The sequence below is a fragment of the Gopherus evgoodei genome, chromosome 12 (genome assembly GCF_007399415.2).
Source record: "Gopherus evgoodei ecotype Sinaloan lineage chromosome 12, rGopEvg1_v1.p, whole genome shotgun sequence".
Classification (NCBI taxonomy): Eukaryota; Metazoa; Chordata; order Testudines; family Testudinidae; genus Gopherus; species Gopherus evgoodei.
In genome coordinates this window covers 21200020-21227899 of record NC_044333.1, presented here as the reverse complement: position 1 = coordinate 21227899, position 27880 = coordinate 21200020, and the positions used below count along the sequence as shown (strand labels likewise).

Here is a 27880-nt window from a genome sequence, read left to right as displayed (position 1 = left end):
TAACACACAAAACCTGCACACTGCCACTCTCCCCTCTTTAAAATTCCATAATCAAGCCAGCAGTAGGATTTATTTAATTCCAAAACAGGAAGCTCTCTCTCAATGGAGCAGTCATAGGATCAGGCCAAAACAAAAACAAAATGAACAAACAGCTAGTCACGTTAAAAATCCAGGTGGTATTGTATTAGTACAAACCCTGCTGTAAAGCCTGTGTGTTCACAGGGCTGAGAGCCAGGAATCACAAGGCACTGGACACCCACCTTTTCTGTAGTCTTGGCCAAGTCACAACTAGCTGGTCAGACAATTAAAAGTAACAAACGTTTTATGAAATGTCCTGCCCAGCAATGGCTGCAATCTTCTCTGCTTGTAATACTTACCCAAATAAGTGCAGTGCTAGGGCTAGTCAGCCTGAACAGTCCCCTCCTTGCTGCCACTAGTTTAGATCCACTGGTGGTAGTGATTATGGGAGACCCATTGTGAGCATGCCTCCTGGTGTTTTGTGCACTATGTATCTGAAACTCTCATCTACACTAATGTGTCCACCGATGGTGGTGAATCAGTGTTAGCAGCAGTGAGAAATTTTGTAGAAAAAAGCCAAAAAAGGCCTAGCATAGATAAGCACTCAGAGCATGTATAGAGCTCTCAATGCAAAGTATGTTTCAACCCCAGAATCTTGTTTAGATTCACAGAAATATTAGTGACTGAGACACTAAATCATCAGCCCTTTCCTTAGTGTCTTACTGTTTATTTTCTACCCACTAACTTTTATTCTCACCAGCCTCTTGAGAGGTGACGGGATGGGACAGGGAAGGGCAGAATAGGTAGGTTGTTTCAGCACTCCAGGAAAGGGCATGCACTGCAGTACACATTTTACAAGCAGCTGGGTTCTAGGGCAGTTCATTGCTGCAGTTTAGAGAGGGAACTTTTCTGAATCGAAGATGTCTGTTAAGTATAAGCCCCTTTCACCACAGAGTAAATCAGTCCATACAGTGATTAGGTCCCATTAACTGCAGCACATGTCTATATATGGGAGGAGAGAAAGCTGATCTCAGAGGGGAAAAAAAATAAAAAAACTGGAATCTCTTTCTGGAGTCAGTTATTAAGGACTCAGCTGAAGGCACTGGGAGTTTTGCCTGATAAGGGCATACATCAGGCCTTACGTTAGGGAAGGTTGGGGCTTCTGTTGTGGGCTTTTGTATTTGATATTTGTAATTACTTATTTTTGTTAAGGTCCTATTTTGTTTATGAAGCCTATACTCACTTGTAGGAGGGAGGCTTTATAAATGCACTTCCCCCTGTTCATAATTATGAACTAGAATTTGAAGAGGGATGTAAAAAATAGGACTCAATGTTCTTTAGTACTCTAAAAAACAGAAACACGTGTTTTGGTCATGAGGTTTGTTGGCCCTTTCTGCACTATCTCCTCCCCCACCAGAAAACACCACTTCAATTACTGCAGGGGATAGCAAGAGTCTTGGGAAAACTTAGTCTGCAGAGAACGAATGGAATAAAGAGAAAGGAAGCCACAGACTTGGATATTTTTCAGTAATATTCACTTTCAAGTAGTAAATAGAAAACCCAAATGTTCAGTACATAACGGAAGAGTTGCTGCTGAATTCACCCTAGACTGGATGTGTTTAGATCAAAGCATATGACCCAATGCTTGTTTTTTTTGTTAAATAACAGCACATTTACTTTGTCACTTTTTCTCCCCTCCTCGGCCGTATCTTTATTGACAAATCGGTTGAATAATATGAACTGGCTGGACATTGGCACTATATAAAAAAGGAAAAAATAAAATCCATGAGAATAATTACTTTGAACTAATAAAAAACCCAACCTGGTCATTTGGCATGCAATTCACTGTTGAGATAGACTGGAGTATGGTAAAGTAAAATTTATGTTGAAAATTACTTTTAACTAAATTCCTGCTCAAGAGTATAAAATACACAAAATAGGTAGCAACTGAGCTTTTGTTGTACAGTTATTTGCTGCAATACAATTGCTGTTGTCTAATTTTCACTGATGGTAAATGGTTTTAGTTACACATGACATGATGAAAGGCTATTTGAATAGACAGTCTTTCTTACTTGAGATTAACTTTAAGTCAAAGTCTAATTAAGCATATAATTTTATGCCCTGAACCTGAAAACACTCATATGTGCATAACTCTGAAGTAAGCAGGACTGTTCACGCCTGAAGTTATGCAACATACATTTACAGCAAAGGGTTGGGGCCTTAATGAGCAAGCGAGTCACTGGGCATTGAGCATGTTCACCACCTCATAGAATCTGACCTTAGCTTTGACCATCCACCCCTCCCTTCACCACCTCTTGCATTAGCTCTACCACCCTGTGCTATATCACCCACCGGGCTGGCCTTCTTACATCCCTGGGGCAGTGGAATAGAAATCTGGCTGGGTTACTGATTTTGAGACCTGGAAATATGCATGTGAGGGGCAGGAGTGGGGTGATTCTGCTGAGTTGAGCCAGCCTCTTCTTTTTCACCTCACCCCCAATATAAACCTTAACTCTCCCGTTACCTACTGTCATCACAATGGCTGTTCTCTGGCTGGGAGGGAGGACTTCTCCAGTGCTGTGCTAATGATGCTCATGAGAAGTCAGCAGGTTTCACCTCAGAGCCACACAAGACTTCCCTGTTCCTGAGATCACCATTTCCCCAGGGCTCCCAGCTTCAGGCAGCTTGGGAAGCAAAAGGCAATCAAAGTCTAACCCAGGGCTCCTGCTGGTTATTTTTCAGTATCTTGCCATACTGAGGTCAAAGGGCATTAGCCCAGGTTTCCATGTACTTCAGATTTCTAGTTCTATCATTTTATATGTATTTAGTGCTCATGACACATCCCAGCCTTGGAGGAGAAGTCCCCTCTTCCCGACAGAGGAAGTATAGCACAGGCAGTAGCAGCACAAGCTACCCCATCAATGGGCCTCTACTATCAACAAAAGGGTCCACCCCCAGGTGAGTAGCATATTTGAGACAATAACAATAATACTTAGCTCTTGTACAGAGATCAGTAGATCTCAAAGCTCTTAGCAAAAAATGTCATTAGCCCCATTTTACAAATAGGGAAACTGAGTCACAGAGAGGGGAAGTGACTTGCCCATGGTCACCCAACAGGCCAATGGCAGAGCAGGGAACATAACCTTGGTTTACTGGTTCCCAGTCCAGTGCTCTGCCCACTATACCACACGGTCTTGATGTAGGCCATGCCCTGCGAGAATAATATGACACAATACTAGTTCTTTTAAGTCACTAAAGACTGACTTCATCAGGAAAACACGTGAAAGTAAACAAGATAAAGAGGGGCTAAATTTCACCCTCTAATGTACGCTCACCACTGAAAACACTGAGGGTTATGCATGGAACAGAAGTCAGAATTTGGCTCCTCAGGCTTTAAGCCAAGGGTAAGAAGGTCAACTATGGAAAGACGACCAAGATACTTCTGAGGCATAAAACTCCGCGTCTCCCGGCCACCGTTCCACTTTGTCATCATCAGATTTATCACTGTCTTCACCACTAGATGGTTCATAACCAGTCATGGAAGAGTCAATGTGCTCTGGCTGCCTCAGGTCAACTTCTGCTTCCTTCTTCTTTTCTGCCATCAACTGCCTGTAGCACAGGCTACAGACCCTCAGCGGCTTGGGGGACAGGCGCGGCATCAGGAACCTCTGTCTGGAGCAGTCCCCACACACAACGAAGCCACACTTCCGACAGTGGTGTCTGCGAGTGAGCGTGGAGAACTTGGTCTGCGTGCAGCGCATGCAGATATCAGTGGCCTTGTCGGGTATCCAAGGGGCAGCATGCTCCGTGGAGGGCTGCCTCCCTGTCTTCGTCAGCAGATGCCTAATGCATTCTTCAAGGTGACTGAGCCATTCTTTCCTTTCTGTGAGGGAGGCTGCAGAAACGACAAAGGACTTCTTTGAAGTTTTAATCATCCATCGGTTCTTCATTTGTAAGGTATCCGGCAGCATCTCTAAGGTGACATCTTCGAGAGGTATGATGTGCTGGGAGTTGTACTTCCTTTTGTTTATTACTATGCTCCCATACACAAGGATGTCATTGAAAAGAAAGAATACCCGAGGCTTGGGCTTCTTGCGGCATTCTTTGGTCAAAATTCCTTCACCCAAAAGGACTCTTCCTGGCACAGCTAAGGGTTGTCCAGATGCCCCAAAGCAGTTTTCCACAGAAGCAATGCGTTGGCTGTTAATTTCAGTGTTAACCAGATGGTCCACCATCTCCTTCATTCACCCTAGAGCAGGGGGGGAGGAAATAAAGTTATAAAACTGTGTTCAGCAAACAATTGCATCAATCCTAGTTTCCAAACTGAACAGCAAATTTAAACAGCAGTAAGTAGCTTTTCAAAGAGCCAGGAGATGAGTTTAAGTTTTCTGGTTGGCACTACCCAGCAATAAATTATCAAAGCACTCTTCAAAATAAAAAGTAAAACCCACTGAAGTCTCTCATATATTTTGTAGCAGGCTGATATTGCCCATCTCAAGAATCAGAATTCAGTTACCCAACCCTCTTATATCACACACTGGATAAAGGTATAAAACTCCCTACTGTGGACACAGTTATACCAGGATAAAATAAAGTGCTTATACCAGTGTAGCTTATTCCCATTCATAGATTCCAAAGCCAAAAGGGCGCGGTGGCCGTAAGAGCCCCTCAATGCCCACTGGCAAAGGGTTCACAGCCCATGTAACAGCGACTTGTATCAAGCCTGACAAACTCACCACGCTTAGCTCATTGCTCTCATGATACTTATCTGTAAAGAATGTTGTGTAAGACATCAAAGGAAAGCCAGTGACACACTGGTCATTAATATCATTATGCAATGTATGTGTTAACACTCTATAGCAAATCATGGATACTTACTGATTTTGTTTTAAAGTCTGTAACAAAGCAAAGGGGAAAAAAAACCCAGGTTTTCTTCCAGATAATTGTTTTCCTTCGTCTCCCTTTAATGTAAATTGCATACCTGGTGTGCAACATCAGCTGAGCCAACAGGCTGCAGTGTATTCGCTCTCTTTGAGACAGCAGACTTGGTAATTTCTGTTACTGTCCAGGGACAGGGCCTGGATACTGCAAAGGGGGGTTGGGAACTGGGAGCACCACGTGCTCCCTGCTAGGCAAAATAAGGGTAGGGAGAGTCCTAAGGAGTTTGCTTGGCTGGCTGGGAGTTGTCAATGGTTTAGCACCAACAAAGCCTTCTTTTCTAACATCCAATCTTCATTTTAAAATGGTCAGTGCTGGAGAATCCACCATGACCCTAGGTACATTGTTCCAATGGTTATTACTCTCACTGTTTAAAAAAAGAAAAAAAAAGTTCTGCTTATTTGCAGTCTGAATTTGTCTAGCTTCAACTTCCAGCCAGTGGATTGTGTTATATCTTTCTCTGTTAGACTGAAGAGCCGATTATTAAATGTGTCCCTCATGTAGGTGCTAATGGACTGTAATCAAGTCACCTCTTAACCTTCTCTTCGTTAAGCTAAACAGACTGAGCTGCTTGAGTCTATTATTATAAGGCAGGTTTTCTAATCCTCTGATCCTTCTCATGGCTCTTCTCTGAACCCTGACTCAGATCAGTGACCTTTCCTCTTCATTATTTACCACGTCCCCCAATTCTTGTGTCCTGTTCAAACTTTATCTGTGATGATTTTGTTTTCTTCCAGGTCATTGATAAAAATGCTAAACAGCATAGGGCCAATAACCTATCCCTGCGGGACCCCACTGGAAACACAACAGCTAGAGAATCAGTCCCCATTCATTTAAAATTACATGTTGAGACCAACCAGTTGGACAGGGTTTAATCCATTTAATGTGCATCATGTTTAGTGCTTTGTTGTTGTTTTTAAAAATCAAAATGCCGTATGGTACTAAGTCAAAAACACCTTACGGAGTTCTAAGTATATTACAGCAACACTGTTACCTTTGCCAACCAAACTTGTAATCTCATCAAAATAAGATAAAATTAGTTTGACTAGATCTATTTTCCATAAACCCAGATTGATCTGAATTAATTGCATTACTGTCCTTCAGTTCCTTACTAACAGAATCCCATATCAAGCTGCTCCATTATCTTGCCCCGCATCAATGTCAGACTGACAAGCCTATAATTATCCTGTTTTTATCCTCCTCAAAAATTGGCATAATGATAGTTTTTCTAATTCCCAAGTGCTCTGGCTTATTGAAAAATCAACATTAATGGTCCATTGAGCTCCTCAGCCAGTTCTTTTAAAACTCTTGGATACAAGTTTTCTGGATCTGCTGTTTAAAAATGTCTAGCTTCGGTAGCTTCTGATGAGCATCCTCCAGAGATACTAGTGGAAGGGAAAGAGTGTTATCATCACTATATGATGACACTGCATCAAGCTTCCCCCCCCCCCCAAAATGCGCAACAGAAATATTTACTGAAGAAGAGGAATTAGCTATACTGCTCTAAGGCACCTTGATACTGGCAAAACTGCATCCACAGTAGGTGTTGTACCAGGATAACTATATTGGTGTTTAAAAAACCCACACCCCTAACCAACAATTATACTGATACAAAAACTGTGTGGAGATCAGTCCATAGAAGTCAATACAATCTTACAATGCCTTTCCTTTTTCTTTTTTAAAATGTCACTCATGAAAGGTGCTTGATAGACAGGCATAAAAACTAGAGCTCTGTACAGCAGGGCTGGCTCTGGCACTGTACCCATCACTGCACAGGGTTGCCTTTGCAGGTGTGTCCATATTAGCCATTTTTTTAACCTGTTATTAGCAACTTGTCCAGCTGTACTAAGTGCTAGTGTAAACAGAGTGCAATTGTTTTTATCACCACCTTCACTAGCATTTATTGGTGCTAACACCACTGCAGCTGCACTCCCTGCTACTAATGGGTGGAAAGGCTGCTAGTGCAGCGATCTAAGTGATGAAAGGGCAGTGCAGTCTCCACATCCACTCAATTCTTGGCCTCTCTGATGAGGCTACCAACTAAGGCTCCATGGACACTTTCCTCTAGGAGGGGTGGCCAACCTGTGGCTCTTCAGAAGTTAATATGCAGTTCCTTGTATAGCCACCAATTCTGGAACTGGAGCTACTGGAGCCAACTTTCCAGTGTGCAGGGGGGTGCTCACTGCTCAACCCCTGGCTCTGCCACAGGCCCCACCCCCACTCCACTCCTTCCCCTGAGCCTGCAGTGCCCCCTCCTCAGCCTCCTGCACACCAAGAAACAGCTGATTGGGAGCTGCAGGGAGGGAGCAGGAGGCAGGGCTGCCAGTGGGCAGAAGGCAGGGGAGTTTATGGGGCTGCTGACATATTACTGTGACTCTGGCAACGTACATTGCTAAATTCTGGCTCCTCCTCAGGCTCAGGTTGGCCACTCCTGCTCTAGGAATTGAAATGAAACAATTAATTGAATTCAAGGATACCACTCACTACCCAAATGTTAAAAGCTCTGATCACTGCAAACCCAGCCTGGAACCAAACCAGAATTCCAGAAGTGGAAGGCTGCGTGCTCTATTATCAATTCTCTGAGCTAGCACCTGTGATCCTCCTCTTATTAGAGTCACCCCAAACAACCCAGCCCCCCAAACAACCCGGCCCATGCAACCCAAACCCTGCATTTATCACACCAAGTGCTCCTTTTGTTATTTGTTTCCAGTTACAAGACATGTCATTCTGAAAACTTTCCGAGTAGTATTAAAGGAACTAGATCACAGCATACTCATTCCTCCCTTACCTCCACAGCACTGCTCTCCTGTTCAACACTTTTTTTATTTTAAAAGTACCAGGTTAAGTTACGTGAAAGTCCCTAATATGGGGTCAATTAAATACTTTCACGCTCATGACATAAAATCTTCCTCCACTTACACATTTAAAATGCTGTTTATGTTACTGGTATTGGCCCCAAGACTCTGTCTCTAGGTGTAATAATCTACAAGAAACTTTGTAAGAAACTGAATCACTTCCTTTTAGACAGCGGCAGCTCAGAGTTCACAGGATGTGCACAGGTCCTTGTTTCTGTTAACATTTCTTATAACGGCTAATATATAACCACTTGTTATCTCAAAAATGTAGGTTTCAAAAGATCTAAAAGCCACACGGTGCTTAGACTTCTTGGTGTCAGTGATGGATAACTACATAGAGAAAATTCTAGACAGACCATTTACATTCACAGAGCATTTTTCATCTCAACACACCGTTTCAGGGTAGTGATAGGGAAAACACAACCACCTCCAGAGTAGTAGCTTAAACGTCATACAGTGACACTAAGCAGTTTCTAAAAGCAGCAGCAGCCAGTTAAAATTACTGGAGATAATGAATTAAGTTCCCCAGTTTAGACTGTGGCCAGTGGGCTACTATTAATAACCATATAGTTTACAGGAAGCTTAGGGCCAAGTTTTCAAAACAGCTCAGCTCCCACTTAGGAACCTAGATGAAGTGGCCATATTTTCCAAGCACCCACCAGTTGTCATGAAGTAAAATGGGCACTCTTGGGTGCTGAATCTGGCTGACCACAGATGATCAGGACCATGTCTTGAGCAGACATGCAAATACGGTGTCTTCAGCAGCAAGATGCCCCAAATGCCATACTGGGCATTGTCTCTGTATGGGTTCAGAGGGAAAGCTAACATTTCTTCTGGAGCACCTGTGTCTTCCTTGGCAATCTTTCTTCCTAACAAATGATGGAACCATAATAGCTACCTTTTGCATGTTGTTGGGATCATGTCCCACACAGGCATGATGAGGCAAATGCAAGCTATGAGCAACCAAAAAAGGACAAACCCATGACCTCCCTTGAATTTGGAGAAGGCTCTAATGACCCTCTGACTCACTTCTGTTGGGATGTACAGTATTTCTTCAAGGCTTTGAGACAGAGTAGATTTGATGGATTCGCACTGCATTACGCATATCTATTCATCAATGTGGTCAAAATCCAATTGCAACCTCTACCATACACTGATGAATGAGGGAGAGTAGCACAAAAATAGCAGAGATTTTATTCACTCTTCCTCTAAAGGTCACAGGAAAAATCTGTCTGTCGTTGGAAAATTTCTCTGAAAAATAAAATATTAGCAGACCACGACTTCTACTCTGTGAAGTACAAACCAAGGAAAAAGAAAAAGCAATAATTGTGTCAGGGATGTTTAATGGGATACAAATGCCTCCAGGCCCATCCCACTAAGAACACAACTGAAACTCCGCATCCATCTACTCCACCCCCACATAACACAGCTGTGCATCCAGTCCCATATCAGATTGTTGCTGGAGGCAGCCTTTCCTAGTTATTTCAAGGTGGTGCTCATGAGCGATATCAGAATGGGACTTACATGCACCTTATGCCAGAAGGCTCAAGGGAGCAACGAGATCTACATTTTCTGAAGTAATGTTCTAGTGACTTTTCCCTTTAAATAAAAATATTTTGAATGTTGCGTTATGGGACTAACTGTCTTCCCTCTATGTTGGGGAGAGTGGAGAGACAGATTCGGTGTCACCACTTAGCTGTTCGGAGCAGATGAGACTCCTCCCGCTGGAGGCAGTTTTCCTGCAGGCCTGGCAAAGCCAGGATTTAGCTTCTGCACTTCCCATTACAACGAGTCTACAACCTGCAAACATTTTTCTCCCTCCTGCCTACATAGACATTGCAAAATAAATGGATGAAAGGTTTAAACAGAAGAATGATTGTGCATGGAGGGTACAGCACAGCCCTCGAATAACGCCATGTACACTAATTTTCCAGATCTGGAGTCTTGCCTACTTTTGGACACGTACAAGAAAACCTTAGGAGAGGAGCTTTGAGCACAAAGGAGATAAAGAAGGCAACGATACACAGCCAAATGAGAAACAACAGAGGAGAGACTGAAACAAGGGCAGATTGGTGTGGGGGAATTCAGGGTATAAGAAAATACAGCAGATAATTTTGGGATAATCAGTGCAGAACTGAAAAGGTTTTACACAGACTCTTGATCCTGCTTATGGCAATCTCACCATATGGTAGTACAAGAGCTTGACTCCTGGGTTCTATTCCCAGCTCTGCTACTGACTCACCATGTGATCACCTCCTCTCTTTCCCATGTTACTTATCTGTATAATGGGTAAAATAAGCCTTAGCTCTCACAGAGGGGCTCTGTGAGACTATTAGGGTATAAAGTGCTTTAAGAAGGGTGGAGTATGTGTAGTGTGTTTAGCATCTAAAGGTGGAGCAGGGTTCAGGACAATGCCCTGGTGAGAATTCTACCATGCCCCATTCTGTCCCAGATGTTGACGGGTTAGTTGGCTTCTCATTAGGCACTGGTACTGGACAGTGGAATTACAACCTTCCACATTAGTCTGTGATTTTTAGGGTAATCCTCTATTTTAGAAGAATAGTAAAGTTTTGTAGTGAGTGGAAGCGACTGGATAGTCAGGAAAAAGAGAGAGGGAGAATTCTATATACTTCCTACACTTCTAAATAAACTGACAACATAATCCCAGATTAAGGATATGCCGCCAAAAGACACAAGGTAAAATTTTCATAAGCACCTTACTGCAAGTCAGTGGGACTTAGGCTTCTAAATCATTTAGGACAATTTTTAACTATCATGCTTATTTTGGCTCTTAGGCACAGAACACTTGCAAATTTTTTTTTACACCAGAACAATGGGACAAACAGACTGGGTATAAACACCCTTTCCACTCTCAAATGAGAGAGAAACTAAGGGAACTACCTGTCTAGTGGCATACGTGGATCTGGAGATTATATTCTTGTACCCCAGTACCCTAACCTGTTACTTTTTTTGAAAGTAGAACCATGAATTACCCAAGGAAAGAAAAAAAATCCTCCAAACCATTGCTTGTTAGTATGTTGCCAGTATGGGGTCAGATGGGCAAAACAGTTTTATTACACATTCCTGCTATCCCATGATCCCACCCATGGATTTCTGCCTCTCTGGTAAAATTTGCTCTGATTTAATCAGTTCAAAAAGATAAGAAAAGTTCACTTGCCACCTTATTCCCCAAGGAATAAATGGCTTATTAAAGTGAGTGTGTACTTCTCAGATAAACTGTAAGTTACCATCAGGCTGCAAAACGAATTTTACTTTAATAACACTGTGATTCATTTAAAATGTTATTTAGTTTTCTGTACAAATGGAAGGCACTGCATGAATTTAGGGATTTTCTTTTTTTTACTAGTAAATAAAACAGACTTCTGGGAATATGCAATATTGTATTTTTTTCCTCCCATCAATGAAGTGAGACACCATAATTTAGGAATAAAGTAATAAGCAAATTAAAAACTCGGTCCTGATCCAGACTATTAATTTGGGAAAATGTTATTTTTGTTCTGCTTGTATCAAAGTTTGTTACAATGGCTCAGAGGAATCATATTAGTTATTAAAATAAATGCTACGGAGTGAGTTAAATCACTACAGTGTATTTACCGATAACCAGTAAAATGTGGACATATACATACCTACGCACACAGGTGCCAGCTGTGATGGCGGGTTTGTGTAATATGGTCACCAGTCCATCAACTCGTTACAAATAGCCAAAGAGTAAAAACTCTCTCTGGTTACAGAACAGGGCCCAATTCAGCATGCTGCAACTGATGGGAATAGCCATGAGAGAAGTAGTGCATACACACAGATTTGTAGGAGGAAGGAAAGGAAAGAAAAGAAAAGAAAAGAAACGGAACGAAGGCACAGCCAAAGCAAGAGCCGTGTAGTAAGTGGGGATGGTCGCATACTATTCTAGTTTCCCTGGCATTTGACAAACACCGTTTTTGTGGTATTCAACTTGCTCTATAGCTAGTTAATATATTATTAGTTAATGAAATACACTGAACTCTTTGTTTCCACTGTTCGATCATTTGGAGTAATAAGTTATATATTAAAAAATTAAATAGTTGATTAACAACATGACAATTAAACACAGTGCACAGCTGTTTCAGTCCTTTAAACTGAAAGGGAGCATGGCTTTGGGGAATGCTGCCTGAGGAACAGTATGCAGCACAGGTATTTTTCACCCTGGTTAAAAATGTTGAGCACATTTTTCAAGGCTATATATACACAAATGACTTATGCAATCTTTAAGTGTTAACCACAGAGGCCTGGTGGGTTTCCTATGGAGAAGTAGAAGCATCAGGAGTGGCACCTCCCCCCTGTGCTGTAACAGCTGTGAGTGGAGTCCATGAGAGTAACCACACATCCACTGTCCATTCAGAATCCTCCAAGTCATAATTGATATCCTTCCAATAAAAGAGACCTGGGGATGTTTCCCTCTAGAACCCTTCAACAGAGCACCAGCTGGAATCAGGCTATCTTGGCCTGTGATCTTGTAACTAGCTAATACGACTTCAGCCAATGAAGGTATAAGTACCTTCACAGGGAGAAAATACTGGGGACTAAAGGACTCTATCTTAGTGGAGAAAGGCATATCAAGAATGAATGGCTGGAACTTAAAGCCAGACAAGTTCATATAAGAAATAAGGCATGTTTTTAACAGTGAGGTGATCAACTGCTAGATTAGAACAAAGCATGAAGGGGTAGGGATGGCGTCTCTCTCCATTTCTTGAAATCTTCAAATCAAGCCTGGATCCATTTCTGGAAGATACACGTTAGTCAGACACAAGTTATTGGGCTCAATACAGGAGTAACTAGGTAAAGTTCTATGGCCTATGTGGTATATAGGAGATCAGACTAGACAATCTAATGGCCCCTTCTGGCCTTAAAAATCTAATCAGTTCTTTGAGGTGTCTTCTCTATGTAACACCAAAGTGCTGCAGGAAGTGTTGCTAGTAACCAGTAGTTTGCACTCTTCTCTTTCATCTTGGTATTAAACAAATGCCCCAAGATGGTATTACAAACCACCAAGTTGCTAGAGGTGCACACTTTGCAAGAGTAGAGAAATGCAGGGGCATAACTGCTCATGAAAAAGTAATGTTAATTGTTGACACAGATCAGTTGTTCATGAATACAAACAGAAAGCTGGAGTCTATGTGCATGAACAAATACACAGTTTGCTTGTGTAAACCCAGCAACTGTGCTGGCAAATGAAGCACACAGCTGTTTTTGAAAAAACTAAATCAGAATCTCTCTCTAGATGCTGCAATTAAACAGTTTCCTGATTTCACATCAAAGCATTTCAAACTATATTGGTTCAGTTATAATACTGATTTCCTGAGTTGCACACAGACTCTGCTCTCCCAACACCTGAAAGCTGTCTATGCAGGTCACAATACCACATAAAATGCATGATGCATAATTCCTTAAATGGCAAAAAGTTTCAAAATTTGCAATCGATATAGAAACATGGTTATGTATTTTAGAGGGACTAAGCCTATTTTTTCAAAAGAAAAAAAAACAAAAACAAAAAAAGATAGTAAATACTTAGCATATATATAGCTCGTTAATCCAGGATCTTAAAGTGCCTTACAAACATGGGAATTAGGTGAGTATTACTATACCATTTTACAGATGAGTACATTACTGCTAATCATATACATTAAGAAAAGAGATTAGAAACAGTGCAATCACATTACAGAGGAGTTATAGAAGGATTATTATACAGTTATTATGATTCAGTATTGGTAAAGCACCAACAACATGCTCGGTGTTGTAGAAGACACAAATACAGAAGAGTTTACAGTCTAAAGGATAGCGAGAAGAAACAAAGGAAGTCACAGGACTAAATCATATCCTGAAGGATTCTTGAGCATTGATTGTTCTGAATTTTCTCTGCTAAACAGTGTTTAAAATGTGCTCTGTGCTTCAGATTACTGGATCTTATGACTAATGGGTTCAGTAATAAACATTCATGTTTGTAGGACACAGATTTCCAAACATGTTGCTCAATCCAAACATTTCTAAACTGACTCAGGGGAAGGGTGACACTGGACTGGGAAGATTTCTACATAGCTTTGTACCAAGCTCTGAGGGCCCAGTCCTGTCACCCTCACTCACAACGAGCAGTATCTTACTATGCAAGCAGTCTCACTGCCTTCAGCTGAACTTTTTTGTGGTGCAGGGTGTAACACTGAATCACAGAGAGTGTGAGCCAGACCCATCGCTGTACACTGGGGATAATACTACTTACCTACCTCACCAGGTTGTGAGACAAAAATGTATCAACGTTTACAAGGTGCTCAGATTCTCGGGTGACTGGGACAGGAGAAGTACCTGTATAAATAGACCCGATCCCACTCCCAGTGGGAGCCAGTGAGTACAACCATGTCAGCCACGCAGCTCCACGGACTTAACCCCTGGTAGCTATTTCCCACTATCTAAGCGCTGGGCGCTCCCAGGTGAAATGCAGCCCAGGCGCGGCTCTGCCAGGGACATGTGAAAGTCAGCTGGGGTGCGGTAAAGTTCCTGCTGTTTGTGACTCAGCGCCAGAGGCGGGGGGCCGAGAGGAGCTGGGGTCCTGCCGCCGGCAGCGAACGCCTCTCCCCCTGCGCACGGTTCGGCGCTGAAGCCATCCGCCCCTGCAAGTTTTACCTTGTGCTTTTCCCAGCCGGATCCCCTGTCTCTCCACCCGTCCCGCGGCCGCCAGGGGCTTCGCGGACTCCGCAGATCCCCGCTCCCGGGCGCGGCCAGTGCTACTGCGCTCCGGCTGCCCAGCCCTGGAGCGCACCGCAACATTCCTCGCCGCTGCTGCTGCTGCTGCTGCTGCTGCGGAGGAGGGGAAGGCGCTCAGCCAATCAGCGCGCGGAAGCCGGAACAGGACCGTCCGGTTCTGGAACGCTCCGACTCAGCATTCCGCTCTGACCACGCCCTTCTGGGGGACCTCGACCAATCGCAAAGCCAGAGAGAGCCCGGCCAGGGGGCTGAATGGCTGTTGGGGGTAAGGGGCACAGAGGGACCTAGGGTCCCCAGCCGGCGAGTTCGGGGCCCAGGCCCCCGTAGAATAGGGGGAGGTGGGAGGAGAGCGAGACGGGAGGAGCCAGCAGGGGCTGAGGGGAGGATCCAGCTGCTGGCGGTGAGGCAGGGCAGGGCACGGCACCCTGCACCCAGCCGCTGTGAGTAGCGGAGGCAGGAGGAGTCATCACGGTACCAGCTGGGGAGCAAGGGAGCCACCTACCCGCGGAGAGAAGGGACGTTGGGACACAGCTGTCCCGAGGGACTAGGGAGAGGAGCAGTTTGTGGGAAGTTTTCGGTGTCGGCGCAGACCCTGGCGGAAGCTTTCTCCGTGCCACAGGGTGTGTGAGAGATGGGGCAAATCATGGCCTGACTTGCTGAGGTTCAGGGAGGAGGAGAAGTGGTTCAGTGCCTGAAGTATGTAGAAGATCTGGAACTACATAAATTCCAAAGGCTTGGAGAAGTTTGCATGTTGTGGGGTTGGGCGCTATTTTAGTGTATGGATGCAGTGAAAATAATGTCTTGTAGCTCTCGCCTCTTCTGTTTTGATCTCAACCTCATGGATGAAATTCTGACCCCATTATAGTCAATGTGAATTTTGCCATGGGGCACGAATCACACCCTCTTTGTTTCTCTTTGTTTCGGTGATTCCCCTCATAGAGTCATAGGTCAGAAGGGACCAATATGATCATCTAGTCTGACCTCCTGCACAAGGCAGGCCACAGAACCCTACCCATCCACTTTTATACAACCCGTAATCCAGGACTGAGTTATTGAAATCCTCAAAACTGGTTTGAAGACCTCAAACTGCAGAGAATCCACCAGCAAGCGACCCATGCCCCACACTGCAGGGGAAGGCGAAAAATCTCCAGGGCCCCTGCCAATCCACCTTGGAGGAAAATTCCTTCCCGACCCCAAATATGGCGATCAGCTAAACCCTGAGCATGTGGGCAAGACTCACCAGCCAGCATCCAAGAAGGAGTTCTCTGCAGTAACTCAGTTCCCATCCCATCCAACATCTCCCCGCAGACCATTGAGCAGACTTATCTGGTGATAATCCAAGATCAATTGCCCAAATTAAACTATCCTATCATAACATCCCCTCCATATACTTATCAAGCTTAGTCTTGAAGCCAGATAAGTCTTTTGCCCCCACTACTTCCCTCAGAAGGCTGTTCCAAAACTTCACTCCCCTAATGGTTAGAAACCTTCGTCTAATTTCAAGTCTAAACTTCCTAATATCCAGTTTGTATCCATTCGTCCTCGTGCCTACATTAGAACTAAACTTAAATAATTCCTCTCCCTCCCTAACGTTAACGCCCCTGATATATTTATATAGAGCAAGCATATCCCCCCGCAGCCTTCTTTTGGCCAGGCTAAACAAGCCAAGCTCTTTGAGTCTCCTTTCATAAGGCAGGTTTTCCATTCCTCAGGCAGGTTTTCCATTCCTCTCACCACAGTCTAACCAGATCTCTTTCTCCAGCGCACCACCAGCCTGTGAGTGCTTTTGTGATGGTGCACTTCGTGCTCCTGTTTACACTCCTGAAGCACATGACTGAAGTGATGGGAGCTGAGTGTTGTTCAGAAGGCCCCTCCTCATGAGAAAGTTTTCAGGCAATGCTCCTGTGAATGGAGTTTGTGGTTTTAGGTACAGGAAGTTCTTAGGGTGACCAGATGTCCTGATATTATAGAGACAGTACCAATATTTGGGGCTTTTTCTCATATAGGCGCCTATTACCCACCACCTTCTGCCCTAATTTTTCACAGTTGCTATCTGGTCACCATAGAAGTTCTCCCATACTGACAATGATCTAATACAGAACTGTACATGTTCAGCACCTCTGAAAACCATCTCCCTTTAGGGTGTCTCAGTTGGGCACTCAAAAATGGAGGCATACAAAGCTAATGAAAGCATTTGAAAATTTAGATTTACTGTGGTGACTCTGCATAACCTCCATTAGAGTTACATGAGCCTGCACTGTTCTTTAATTAGAGCCTTGCTCGCTTTCCCAATTTTTAATGAGAACTGATGGATCTCTCAAGGTATTAAATGTTTCTTGTACAAGTTTTAGTTTTCTTTGGTAAGAAGAATATGGAAATAGCTCTATATATTTTAAAGCTAAAACATCTGTGTAATCATGGGAACGTACAAGGTCATTTTTTGTCTGTCAACCCTTACATCTTGATACTGTTCTTCATACTTCATAGGTGTTTCTGACTGCTGAAAGTGGACTGACTAACTGTGGGTACAAATGGTACGCTGTTCCTGACATCTTTACTCATGCACATAGCCCCACTGAAGTTTTGTGAGTAAGTGTTGCTGGAATGGACTTTTGAAGGACAAATATATTTTTGAAAAATTGGGAGAGGGAAGCTGGCTCAGTTTACAGCAGCACAGAATGGGCATTGGTTGAGCTCAGTTTTTCATTCTTAAGAGTTTTATTCCAAGATTCTGTTTTCTTTGCTGCTGGTGAAGGACATTAAGGTGTTGTCCAAATACACCAGAGAAAGAGGAGCCCTGAAAAGGCAGACCTCTCTAAAGCACAGTTTGTGGGAAACTGATGTATTCCTCCCTCGCCAGCCTTTTTTACTGGAAATGGGTGTAAATTATTGGGAATTGTTTGATGTTAAACCCCAATAAAAACTATCTCAGAGTTTAACTGCCTTCAGAATGATACCACAGAATTGGAAAGATTTCCATGTCTTACAATTTAATACTTAGCTCAGTGCTGTTTGCATGATACTTGCGGTCAGATCTGCAAAGGTTGCAGCAGGCAGAAATCGGTGCACTGACTAATATATCAAAAGAGTCCTAGGACTTTGTGTAATTCAGGTCTAGGCAGTAATAGTTTATAAGCCTTTCTTTTTCCAGGTGTTAAGCTCACTTTGAATCCATTGTTAACTTCTCCTATTCATATCCTTTATCCCAACGACTCAGTGTTTTGAATGACTTTTCTCTGGGATTTCTCATATTAATTGTAATATGTTCAACTCTTTTGATTTTTCTGAAGTGTGATTAAGAATGGCCAGTTGGGCTAGCCCAGTGGTTCCCAAACTTGTTCTGCTGCTTGTGCAGGGAAAGCCCCGGGCTGGCCGGGCCGGTTTGTTTACCTGCTACGTCTGCAGGTTCGGCTGATTGCATCTCCCACTGGCCACGGTTTGCCGTTCCAGGCCAATGGGAGCTGCTGGAAGTGGAACAGGCTGAGGGACCTACTGGTCGCCACTTCCAGCAACTCCCATTGGCCTGGAGCAGAGAACCACAGCCACTGGGAGCCACGATCGGCTGAACCTGCGGACCTGGCAGGTAAATAAACTGGCCTGGCCCACAAGAGGCTTTCCCTGCACAAGCAACGGAACAAGTTTGGGAACCACTGGGCTAGACCAAAGGTCCATCTAGCCCGGTATCCTGTCTTCCAACAGTGGACAATGTCAGGTGCCCCAGAGGGAATGAACAGAACATTCCCTGTCGCCCATTCCCAGCTTCCAGAATGCAAAGGGTAGGGACACCATCACTGCCCATCCTGACTAATAGCCATTGATGGACCCATCCTCCATATATTTATGTAGTTCATTTTGAACCCTGTTATAGTCTTGACCTTCACAACATCCTCTGGCAAAGAGTTCCACAGGCTGACTGTGTGTTGAGTGAAGAAATACTCTTTTTTGTTTTAAACCTGCTGCCTATTAATTTCATTTGGTGACCCCTAGTTCTTGCACTATGGGAAGGAGTAAATTATACTTCCTTATTTACTTTCTCCACACTAGTCATAATTTTATAGACCTCTATCATACCCCCCCTTAGTCATCTCCTTTCCAAGTGGAAAAGTCCCAGTCTTATTAATCTCTCCTCATATGGAAGCTGCTCCATACCCCTAATCATTTTTGTTTTGTTAATATTTTTAAACACTGGACTGTTGAGCAGATCTAGCACCTGGCTTGGTTGAACATTCTGTGACTTATGATTATCTTTATTTTCTCCATCCTCAGTCAAAAGTGGAACAGTTCAACCAACTGCTGTAGGATATTAGGGCAGCTGCTGTCTCTGAAAGTGTATGTCATTCCTGGTCTGTTAGCCAGTCACACTTTAAAATTGGCTTCCTTTCCTTAGTTCAACTTGGCCCGAGTGCCTCAAGTGGAAAAAGAAACCCACAGTTTTACAAAGAATCCTAAAGGCCACTTGTTAAAGGTCTCTGGAGCTGTACTTTATCAAGTCCTAAAAATTAAGCACTTGTGAGACCAGTCAGAAAAGCTACAACTTGAAGTATTAGCTTTTAAGGTCCATTTACCTGTTTGTAGTAGTAGCTATCTAATCTACTGCCCATCACATTTTTCTCCAAAAACACTGGTTTCTCAAGAGCAGAAATATCTTCAGCCCAAGTGAGTTGCAATCATTTCAAAGCAAATAAAGGAAATTGCAGCTGTTCAGGCTGAGTCAGCCAAAGGTAAACTCTGTAGGGGAGAAAAATGGCTCTTTATTATCTTCTAGTGGCAAAGTTATTACAACAACCTACAGGAAAAGGATTAGTCTATAATGTTAACAAAAACATCTGTTAAATCCCAAGCCAAATGTATGTTTAACTGAGTATTTTAAAAAAAACAGGCATTTTATAAAACTATTCTCAACACAATTCAGTGGAAAGACTCAACTAACATACTTAGGACTTCAGAGCCAGGAGGGTCCTAAGAACTCCAGTGGGTACTATTTTTTAATCTGCTTCATGAAATGTACATTAGACAATGCCATATAGGTATCTGTCAGTCAGGAATTCTGCAGGGTGTAGTGTGATTATAAAGGTTTTATTAGCGTGAATTTGGGATGATCATACTACTTATGAGTGGCACAGTCAACGTGGAAGTTATGCACATATCATGAACAACTGCCAATAAAACCTTTATACCACACCACCCTATCTCTTGCATGAGCCTGATCTGGCTCGCATTGGACTCATTGGAAAGACTCCTATGATGAGAGCTGAATCAGTGTATTTTAGAGTTGTCAGACTCTGTATTGGGAATATTTACTGTACCCCCTTTGCTAAAAAGTCTTTGAGTCCAATTGTGCAGAGCTCACAGAAGTAATAGAGCTAATAAATGTTTAAATCACCTGCAAAATTACCTAAAATAGCTTTTCTAGACTTAAAAATATCAGTTTCCAACAGATCATTCATTCAAATAAAGAAGTCTTGATGTTCTGTCAGACACATCCAGTCCATTTGCTGGAAGTAAATTTTGACACAGGTTGACTTTGAAGTTAGCCTCTCATGGTCCTGAATAGGGGAAGGTCCCATCTTTCCTGGTGCTATTGTCCGAGTAGGTCTAGCTGATGAATCAACAATACACTCTCTTTCTCTTTAAAAAGTTACTATTGTATTTCACCCATGTACTGAGCTTTAGTCTAAGGATCATTAAAGTGTTTTACAAACCGTAATTAAGCGTAACACATTTGGTGACCAAGGTAGCTATTTTGGACCCTTTTTTACAAATAGGTAAACTGAGCCACAGAGAAGCAGAGTGACATAGTCAATGTGTTGCAGAGCTTTTGATCACACTTCCACTGAAAATGGGAATAATGGGAGCTTTGCCATTGATTTCAATGGGGAGTAGAGTTAGATTCAGTGAATCACTGGCAGATTCAGAAATAGACCCCGGAGTCCATGAGTCATAGTCCCACGTGCCTAACTACTTGACCATATTCCATCGCTTGGAGTTGAAATTATGGAAGTTATATCAAATATGTGGGATCACCCTACATTCATTAAAAAGAGATCAGCAGATTTCTAGGGTTGCATCTTTGGATCATCCTAGTATTACAATTTGTTGTGATTCATCCCTCGCCACACCTCTATAAATCAGTATCTTAAAAACTGTGATTTGCTGTATGTTTGTACAGTGCCTGGCACAATGGAGGTCTGACCCTGTTGGTCTTTAGGTTATGCTGCAGCTTAAATATTAAGGAATAATAATTAAGAATGAATATGTCAATCACACAGGATATTCCTTTGGTATATAAAGAAATAACAAATTCTGTTCTTACCGAGGGTTGAATTCTAAGAAAAAATAGGAAAGCAAAGTGTTAAACGATCATAAACCCATTTGTATTTAGCAGCATTTTTGGCAAGGTTTCAAAACACTTTTATTGTTAGGCTCTGAAGAAGTGTTTTGCTTTTGCTAACATTCGTGCTTAGCACTGGCAGTGTTTCATGCAGTTCAGTACTTGAAAAAGTCTAGGAAATATGTGCTTCATTTGTCCCTTGCCAGTTTGGGATGACAAATAGCAATAATGAGGCAGCTAGATGGAGTGAGGCTTTTTAGGGGTTTCCCTAGGAAGCAAATAGCAGCTTAAACAGCTTGTTCTGTTTACAGTAGATGATACACTTAACCTCAACAATTATATAAGGCCTGATCCAAGCCCATTGAAATCAAAGGGAGTTTTACTATTGACATCAATGGGTTTTGGATGCAGGACATAATATATAGTTTAAGGTCTTTGTGGCATCTATCTTTTTTACACTGAAATACCAAGGATAAATATTCTCAATGAACTGTACTTTATATAATGCCATAAATATGAATAGGACTGTATGAAAGGAATGAGTCACAAATAAATAACAGACTCAAAACAGCTTACAATGTAAAGGCATGAACAAGTAAAATCCACTTCTTTATACTTCTCTGGTCAAGTTGAGAATCAGTAGCAGAATGGTGGGTCGTGTCATGCAGAAGTGCAGGGAAAGTAGCTGAGCCAGACCTTGATCCTTTCGAGATTCTCCCTGCCTCCAGTCTGCTCCTAACATCCTGAACCAGCTTTCCTACCCTTCCCTTCAAACTCTGAAGACAAAGTGTTCAAGTGGTGGTGACCTGGGATCTGGTCATTTGCTAATGGCTGAGGGATGTCTAGTGTACTTTCCGTCTAAGGAAACGAGTGTATGTCCAAAGCGTTCCCAATGATTTACATTATAGCAATTGCGGAGTGATTGCTGGAGCTCTAGTAATATTGACGTCACTGCATAAACACCATAAAGATAAACATGAGGCCTCCAAATTGTGTCCATTTCAGAATAACCAGTGGCTCAGAAGTGAGTATTTGCCTAGATTCTCTATTTACTCCCAGTTTCTGGACATTTAGATTGTATCCCTATTTGGGAACCCCTTATAAGTTTATACATGGTCTTGTTCACAGGCTTTTCAATGCTGTAGTGAATTTCTCCTCACCACACTTCTATGAGATGGGGAAATATATTTATCCCCATTCTACAGATGAGGCTCTGAGGTACAGAGACACTTCAACTAGCTTGAAGTCAGTGGAGCTCTGCCAGTTTGCACCAGAAGAGGATCTGTCCCATTGATTGCAACAGTGGTGAGGACTTCCTCTGCTGGCTAGGAGACTGCCTGCCCTTCTCTGCTAGCATCTAGGCACTGTGCCTCCCTCTCACCATCCCCAGGTTAGATTATGGGAACTTCAGTTACTTTATGCCACAGGGAAGTTACAATTACAGCAGGAAGCAGATTGCTCTTTGAGCAGCAAAGGCAGATGTAAACAGAGCTGCAGGTCAGTGGCTTCTTGTTCATTTTCTGACTGGATTCAAAGTTATTGATTTAATCCAGAAGGGCCTAAACAGGCTTGAAGCGGGTTATCTCAAATAGCCATAATCCGCTGAGAGAGCTGCACTCCACAGGGACAGTGCCCCAGAAACTCAAAGGTATTTAGGTGCCTAACTCCTATTGCTTTCAATGGAAGTTATGAGCCAAAATACCTTGGAGGATCTGTGCCGACGTAGCTAGGAAATCCCAGGATAAAACTGTCAGGTCTTGGGGCAGAATGTGAGCCCACTGCTGAGCCTGAGCACTCGACTGCCAGTATCCAGATCAGAATGCCAGGACTGCCTTTTTGTTCATGCTTCTGCCCAGTAATGACACTGCCCCATGACCAGCCTCTGCACAAACCTTGAGATGAAAGGGTAGAGAAGAGAAAGAGAGTGATGCAATTGCTGGAGATGTGATCACTATGTTCGGTGCTAAATAAACTCAGCACATAAGTAGGTGTGAAGAAAAGAGGAGTGTATAAAAAAGGGTGATCCAGTAGGTTGATATATACTTGCAGACAGTCCAGCTAAATTCTATCTTCTGGCTTTGGTCTCCCAGTTCACCTAGTGTAATTCTGTGCGTGTTCTTGTTCTGAATTCTTTTCCCACAGTGTTGCTATTTTATTTAAACAGTGATCTATTTTAATTTAAACAGTGATATTTAGTGTGTGCTTTTATGGCACAAGGTAAATCATGATGAAAGATTAGGTATTTCAAACACTAAAACTTTGGTAAATTAGGCATTTCAAATATTAAAACTGAAAGAAAAAAAACCCAGCACAGGGTAGAAGAATGTGATAATAATCAGTTAATTTAAAAACTTCTGTATGTTGTGATGGGGCAAGGCCAGATGGCTACAGTAAAGTACTGAGCAACAGGTATGTTAGCCCCAGGCTAAACAAATCCCTAGGACCCTGGTAACCAAATGGCAGTTGCTCCAGGTTAATCAAGGCACCTGGGGCCAATTAAGATCTTTCTAGAAGGCAGTGGAGATAGCTACATTGATTACAACACCTGCAGCCAATCAAGGCAGGCTAATCAGGGCACCTGGGTTTAAAAAGGAGCTCACTCCAGTCAGGCGAGGAGGAGCCAGAGGAGAGGAAGCGCGTGTGAGGAGCTGGGAGCAAGAGGCACAAGGAGCTGAGACTGAGAGGGTGTGCTGCTGGAGGATTGAGGAATTATCAGACAATCAAGCGTTATCAGACACCAGGAGGAAGGTCCTGTGGTGAGGATAAAGAAGGTGTTTGGAGGAGGCCATGGGGAAGTAGCCCAGGGAGTTGTAGCTGTCATGCAGCTGTTACAGGAGGCACTATAGACAGCTGCAATCCCCAGGGCCGTGGGCTGGAACCCGGAGTACAGGGCGGACCCGGCTTCCCCTGAAACCTCGCAACTCCTGATCAGACACAGGAGGAGTTGACCCAGACTGTGGGTTCCACCAGAGGGGAAGATCACTGAGGTGAGCAAATCTGCCAGTAAGCGCAGGACCCACCAAGATAAAGGAGGAACTTTGTCACAACTGGTGTCAGGGGTGGGATTTTTGGTGTGCACAGCGCAGCAGAAGAAGGAGGGTGATTTAAAAAAAAAAGAAAAGAGGGTTAATTTTTTTTTGTCACCACAATGGATGACATAGTGCGGGCACTGATACAAGCCACGGCGGCCCAGCAGGAGGCTACCCGTGTCCAGGCAGCTGCCCAGCAAGAAGCAGTGTGGCTGCAGCAAGAGACTAATCACCTGCTGATGGACCAAGCTGCTCAAGACCGAGCTATGTTGCGGGAACTGGTAAACCAGGTGAAGACCCTTACAGAGCTGAACCGTGGCCATGATGGGACACGGCTCATACGGGCTAGCCATTGGCTGCAGAAAATGACACGGGAGGATGATGTAGAGGCATACCTTCTGGCCTTTGAGAGGACAGCCCTACGGGAGACCTGGCTTCAAGATCAGTGGTCTGGCATCCTTGCCCTATTCCTGTGTGGGGTGGCCCAGAAGGCGTACCATGATCTACCTGAAGAGGCTGCAGCACACTACTCCCAGCTGAAGGCAGAGATCCAGTCCAGATCTAGAGTAACGACCGCAGTGCGGGCCCAGCGGTATCATGAGTGGAGGTACCAGGAAGACAAAACCCCGCGGTCCCAATTATATGACCTCATCCATCTTGCACGAAAGTGGTTGCAAACAGAGTCCCGGAGTCCGGAAGAAATACTAGAGGTTCTGGTCATCGACCAGTACATGAGGGCACTGCCACCAGGTCTCCGCAAATGGGTAGGCCAGAGCGATCCGTCCACCTATGACGAGATGATCACGCTGGTAGAAAGATGCGTGACAGCCAGGAAATTGACCCAACTACCCAAGGAAAGCCCCTTTCATAGCAGACACCCAACCCCAGCTCTGGAAGGTGGGACAGCCAAACCCCTGGGGAGTCCTAGGTGAAGGAAGAGGGGGGCTGAAAACCAACAGAGGCTCCAGAAGGAAGGGATTGGCCTGAGTGGGGGGAACCCTGGGACTAAACCCCCTAGCCCACATGATAGGAGAATAATTAGAAACAATTATAGATGTTATGCATGTGAGGAGTGGGGACACATAGCAGCACAGTGTCCCAGCACTGAGGAGCCTATGCAATGCAACTTAGGGGATTGGGAGGTCCCATGCACCCTTATCCACCTTGCGGTCATCGCATTAACCCCGCATAACTACACCAGGCCAGTGAAGATAAATGGAGCAGTGGACTTGGGGACTAAACCCCTTATATTGGGTAAGCTGGTAAAAAGTAGCCAGCTGCTGCAAGCCAAACGTGTAGCAGTGACGTGTGTGCATGGGGCCATGAGCCATTACCCCACCATCCCAGTGGAGACAGAGGTTCAGAGGAACCCCATTAAGGTGACGGCGTAGTTCCTAAACTCCCATATCCTGTAGTTATTGGGAAGGACTATCCAGGGTTTGATAAGTTACTCCCTCTGGAGAGGCTGGAGGGAGGTGGAGACCCTATTGGCAGTGACTCATCATTGGGAGAATGTCAACTCCCAGTGTTTTCTGAGTTTTCTCAGGATCTATTCTGAGCCCTCCAAAAGGCCCGGAAGACAGAAAAAGAAAGGAAGGCCGCGAAGGCTTTGGGAACCCGGATCCTGACCCAGGGCCAGAAGACCATGCTAATAGGCAGATGGACACGAGCAGCCATCAGAGAAACTACCAACACGGAAGATGAGCCAGAGGCTGGCCCCAGCCATGATGGCGACGAGCCATTGGAAGAAGCAGAAGCCGGCCCCTGGGAGCTCAGGCAGGTTAGTCCTGGGAGAGAGACTTTCGGACGGGATCAGGCAGAGGACCCTAGATATGATAACGTCAGGAAAGAGGTGGCTGAGATAGATGGGATACCAGTGGAGGGGAAGGTCCGGGGTCCAGGACCCTACTTTATAGTGAAGAAAGATCTCCTGTACCATGTAGTGCAAATGCAGGAGCAGGAGATACATCAACTTCTGGTGCCACGAAAACATCAAAAAGCCATATTGAGCCTTGCCCACAGTCACCTGTTTGGAGGACACTTAGGGGTAGAGAAAACCCAGGCCAGGATCCTGCGGAGGTTCTTCTGGCCAGGAGTACATGAAGATGTCAGGCGATACTGCACCTCTTGTCCAGAGTGTCAGCTACTTAGCCCTCGCCCACACTTACGGTCCCTTTTGATACCTCTTCCAATAATAGAGGTACCATTTGAACGCATAGCCATGGATCTGATTGGGCCCCTAGAGAAGACAGTGTGGGGCCACCAACATGTGTTGGTTGTATTAGACTATGCAACCCGATACCCGGAAGCCGTCCCCCTACGCAACACAGCTTCCAAGACAGTAGCTAAAGAGCTAGTACAGATCTTTTCCCAGGTTGGGCTACCCAAGGAGATACTGACTGATCAAGGGACACCTTTCGTATCCAAGTTGATGAAAGATCTCTGTTCATTGCTCCATGTACAAGCCCTGCGAACCTCTGTATACCACCCACAAACAGACGGTCTTGTGGAAAGGTTCAATAGGACCCTCAAGGCCATGATCAGGAAAGTGGTGAGCCGGGATGGGAAAGACTGGGATACCCTATTGCCTTACCTCATGTTCGCCATCCGGGAAGTTCCACAAGCCTCCACAGGTTTCTCGCCATTCGAACTACTATATGGGCGCCATCTCCGGGGCATATTGGATATAGCCAGAGAAGCCTGGGAAGAGGAGCCAAATCCCGGAAGGAACATAGTTGAGCATGTACTACAGATGAGGGATCGGATAGCTCGAGTTACATTCATTGTACGGGAACACTTGGAGAAAGCACAGGAGACCCAACGAACCCATTATAACCACCAAGCAAAGCTTCGACGGTTCCAACCAGGGGATCGAGTAATGGTCCTGGTGCCCACAGCAGAAAGCAAGCTGTTGGCCTAGTGGCAGGGACCCTACGAAATGATTGAAGCCGTGGGAGAGGTAAACTATAAGGTGCGGCAGCCAGGCCACAGGAAACCTGAGCAAATTTACCACATCAATCTTCTAAAACCTTGGCATGATCGAGAGGCATGCTTAGTCACCCAAGAGACCCTTCTCCAGAAGGATAACTTACATGAGCAAGTGAAGATATCACCCGACTTGACACCAATTCAAAAAATCGAGGCAGCCGACATGATTAATCGCAACCAAGATGTGTTCTCTACAAAACCAGGGCGGACAACTGAGACCTATCACCATATGCGCACTGTCCCCGGAGCCAAGGTAACACTGAGACCCTACCAAATCCCAGCAGCTAAAAGAGAAGAAATCAAGGCCGAAGTAAAGAAAATGTTAGAATTAGGCATTATTGAAGAATCCTGCAGTTAGTGGTGCAGTCCAATCATTCTAGTGCCCAAACCTGATGGTACCACGAGATTCTGTAATGACTTTCACCGACTGAATGAAGTATCTCAATTTGATGCATACCCCATACCATGCATCGACAAACTGGTTGACCGACTGGGTAGTGCCCAATTCTTGACTACACTGGATCTGACAAAAGGGATTGGCAGATTCCCCTGACCAAAGAAGCTAAAGAAAAGACAGTGTTCTCCACCCCAGATGGGCTATTCCAGTACACTGTCCTATCTTTTGGTTTACATGGGGCTCCAGCCACATTCCAGCGCCTCATGGATAAGCTGCTACGCCCCCATACTAGTTATGCAGCTGCATACCTAGATGATGTCATCATTCATACGCCAGACTGGGGAACCCACTTGGAGAAAGTTGAGGCAGTACTACGCACCTTAAGGCGGGCTGGCCTCACCACTAATCCTGCTAAAAGTGCCATAGCAGAGGCTAGGTACCTGGGATATATTGTAGGAAGGGGTATAGTGAAGCCCCAAACTAATAAGCTAGAGGCGATTCAAAACTGGCCCTGGCCGACCCGAAAGAAGCAGGTCCGTGCATTCCTAGGCGTGGTAGGCTACTACTGACGTTT

The 27880-nt window shown here is 44.3% G+C and overlaps 2 protein-coding genes across 6 annotated transcripts in view; one reads left to right on the top strand and one right to left on the bottom strand.

Annotated features, from left to right (window-relative positions):
- C12H19orf12 (chromosome 12 C19orf12 homolog) overlaps positions 1-27880 on the top strand; it is a 78271-nt gene that overhangs the window by 38909 nt on the left and 11482 nt on the right. The window contains exons 5-6 of one of the 4 annotated variants that reach the window (XR_004002767.1): positions 2847-2976; positions 9746-11256. The exons of 1 other annotated variant lie outside the window; for it this stretch is intronic. The gene's annotated coding sequence lies outside the window, so the exon portion shown is untranslated. Of the gene's footprint in view, positions 1-2846; positions 3068-9745; positions 11257-27880 lie in introns of those variants that run through there. 2 more of the 4 variants (XR_004002770.1, XR_004002766.1) reach the window with 2 other exon arrangements.
- On the bottom strand, positions 135-14639 carry PLEKHF1 (pleckstrin homology and FYVE domain containing 1). Of its 2 annotated transcripts, XR_004002765.1 has the most exons (3): positions 14481-14639; positions 3354-4267; positions 135-1775 (listed from the first exon to the last, which is right to left on the bottom strand). XR_004002765.1 is itself a non-coding variant. In XM_030581229.1 (2 exons), the coding sequence occupies exon 2, from the start codon at positions 4260-4262 to the stop codon at positions 3432-3434; it is 831 nt and encodes a 276-aa protein (XP_030437089.1). In that variant the 5' UTR covers positions 4263-4267; positions 14481-14639; the 3' UTR covers positions 3122-3431. The 2 variants fall into 2 exon arrangements, 1 of the variants encoding a protein (XP_030437089.1); XM_030581229.1 differs by lacking the exon at positions 135-1775 and having other exon boundaries at positions 3122-4267.

Excerpts from the sequence above, each read along its gene's own strand:
- PLEKHF1 (XM_030581229.1), bottom strand. The coding sequence starts at position 4,262 with ATGAAGGAGATGGTGGACCATCTGGTTAACACTGAAATTAACAGCCAA.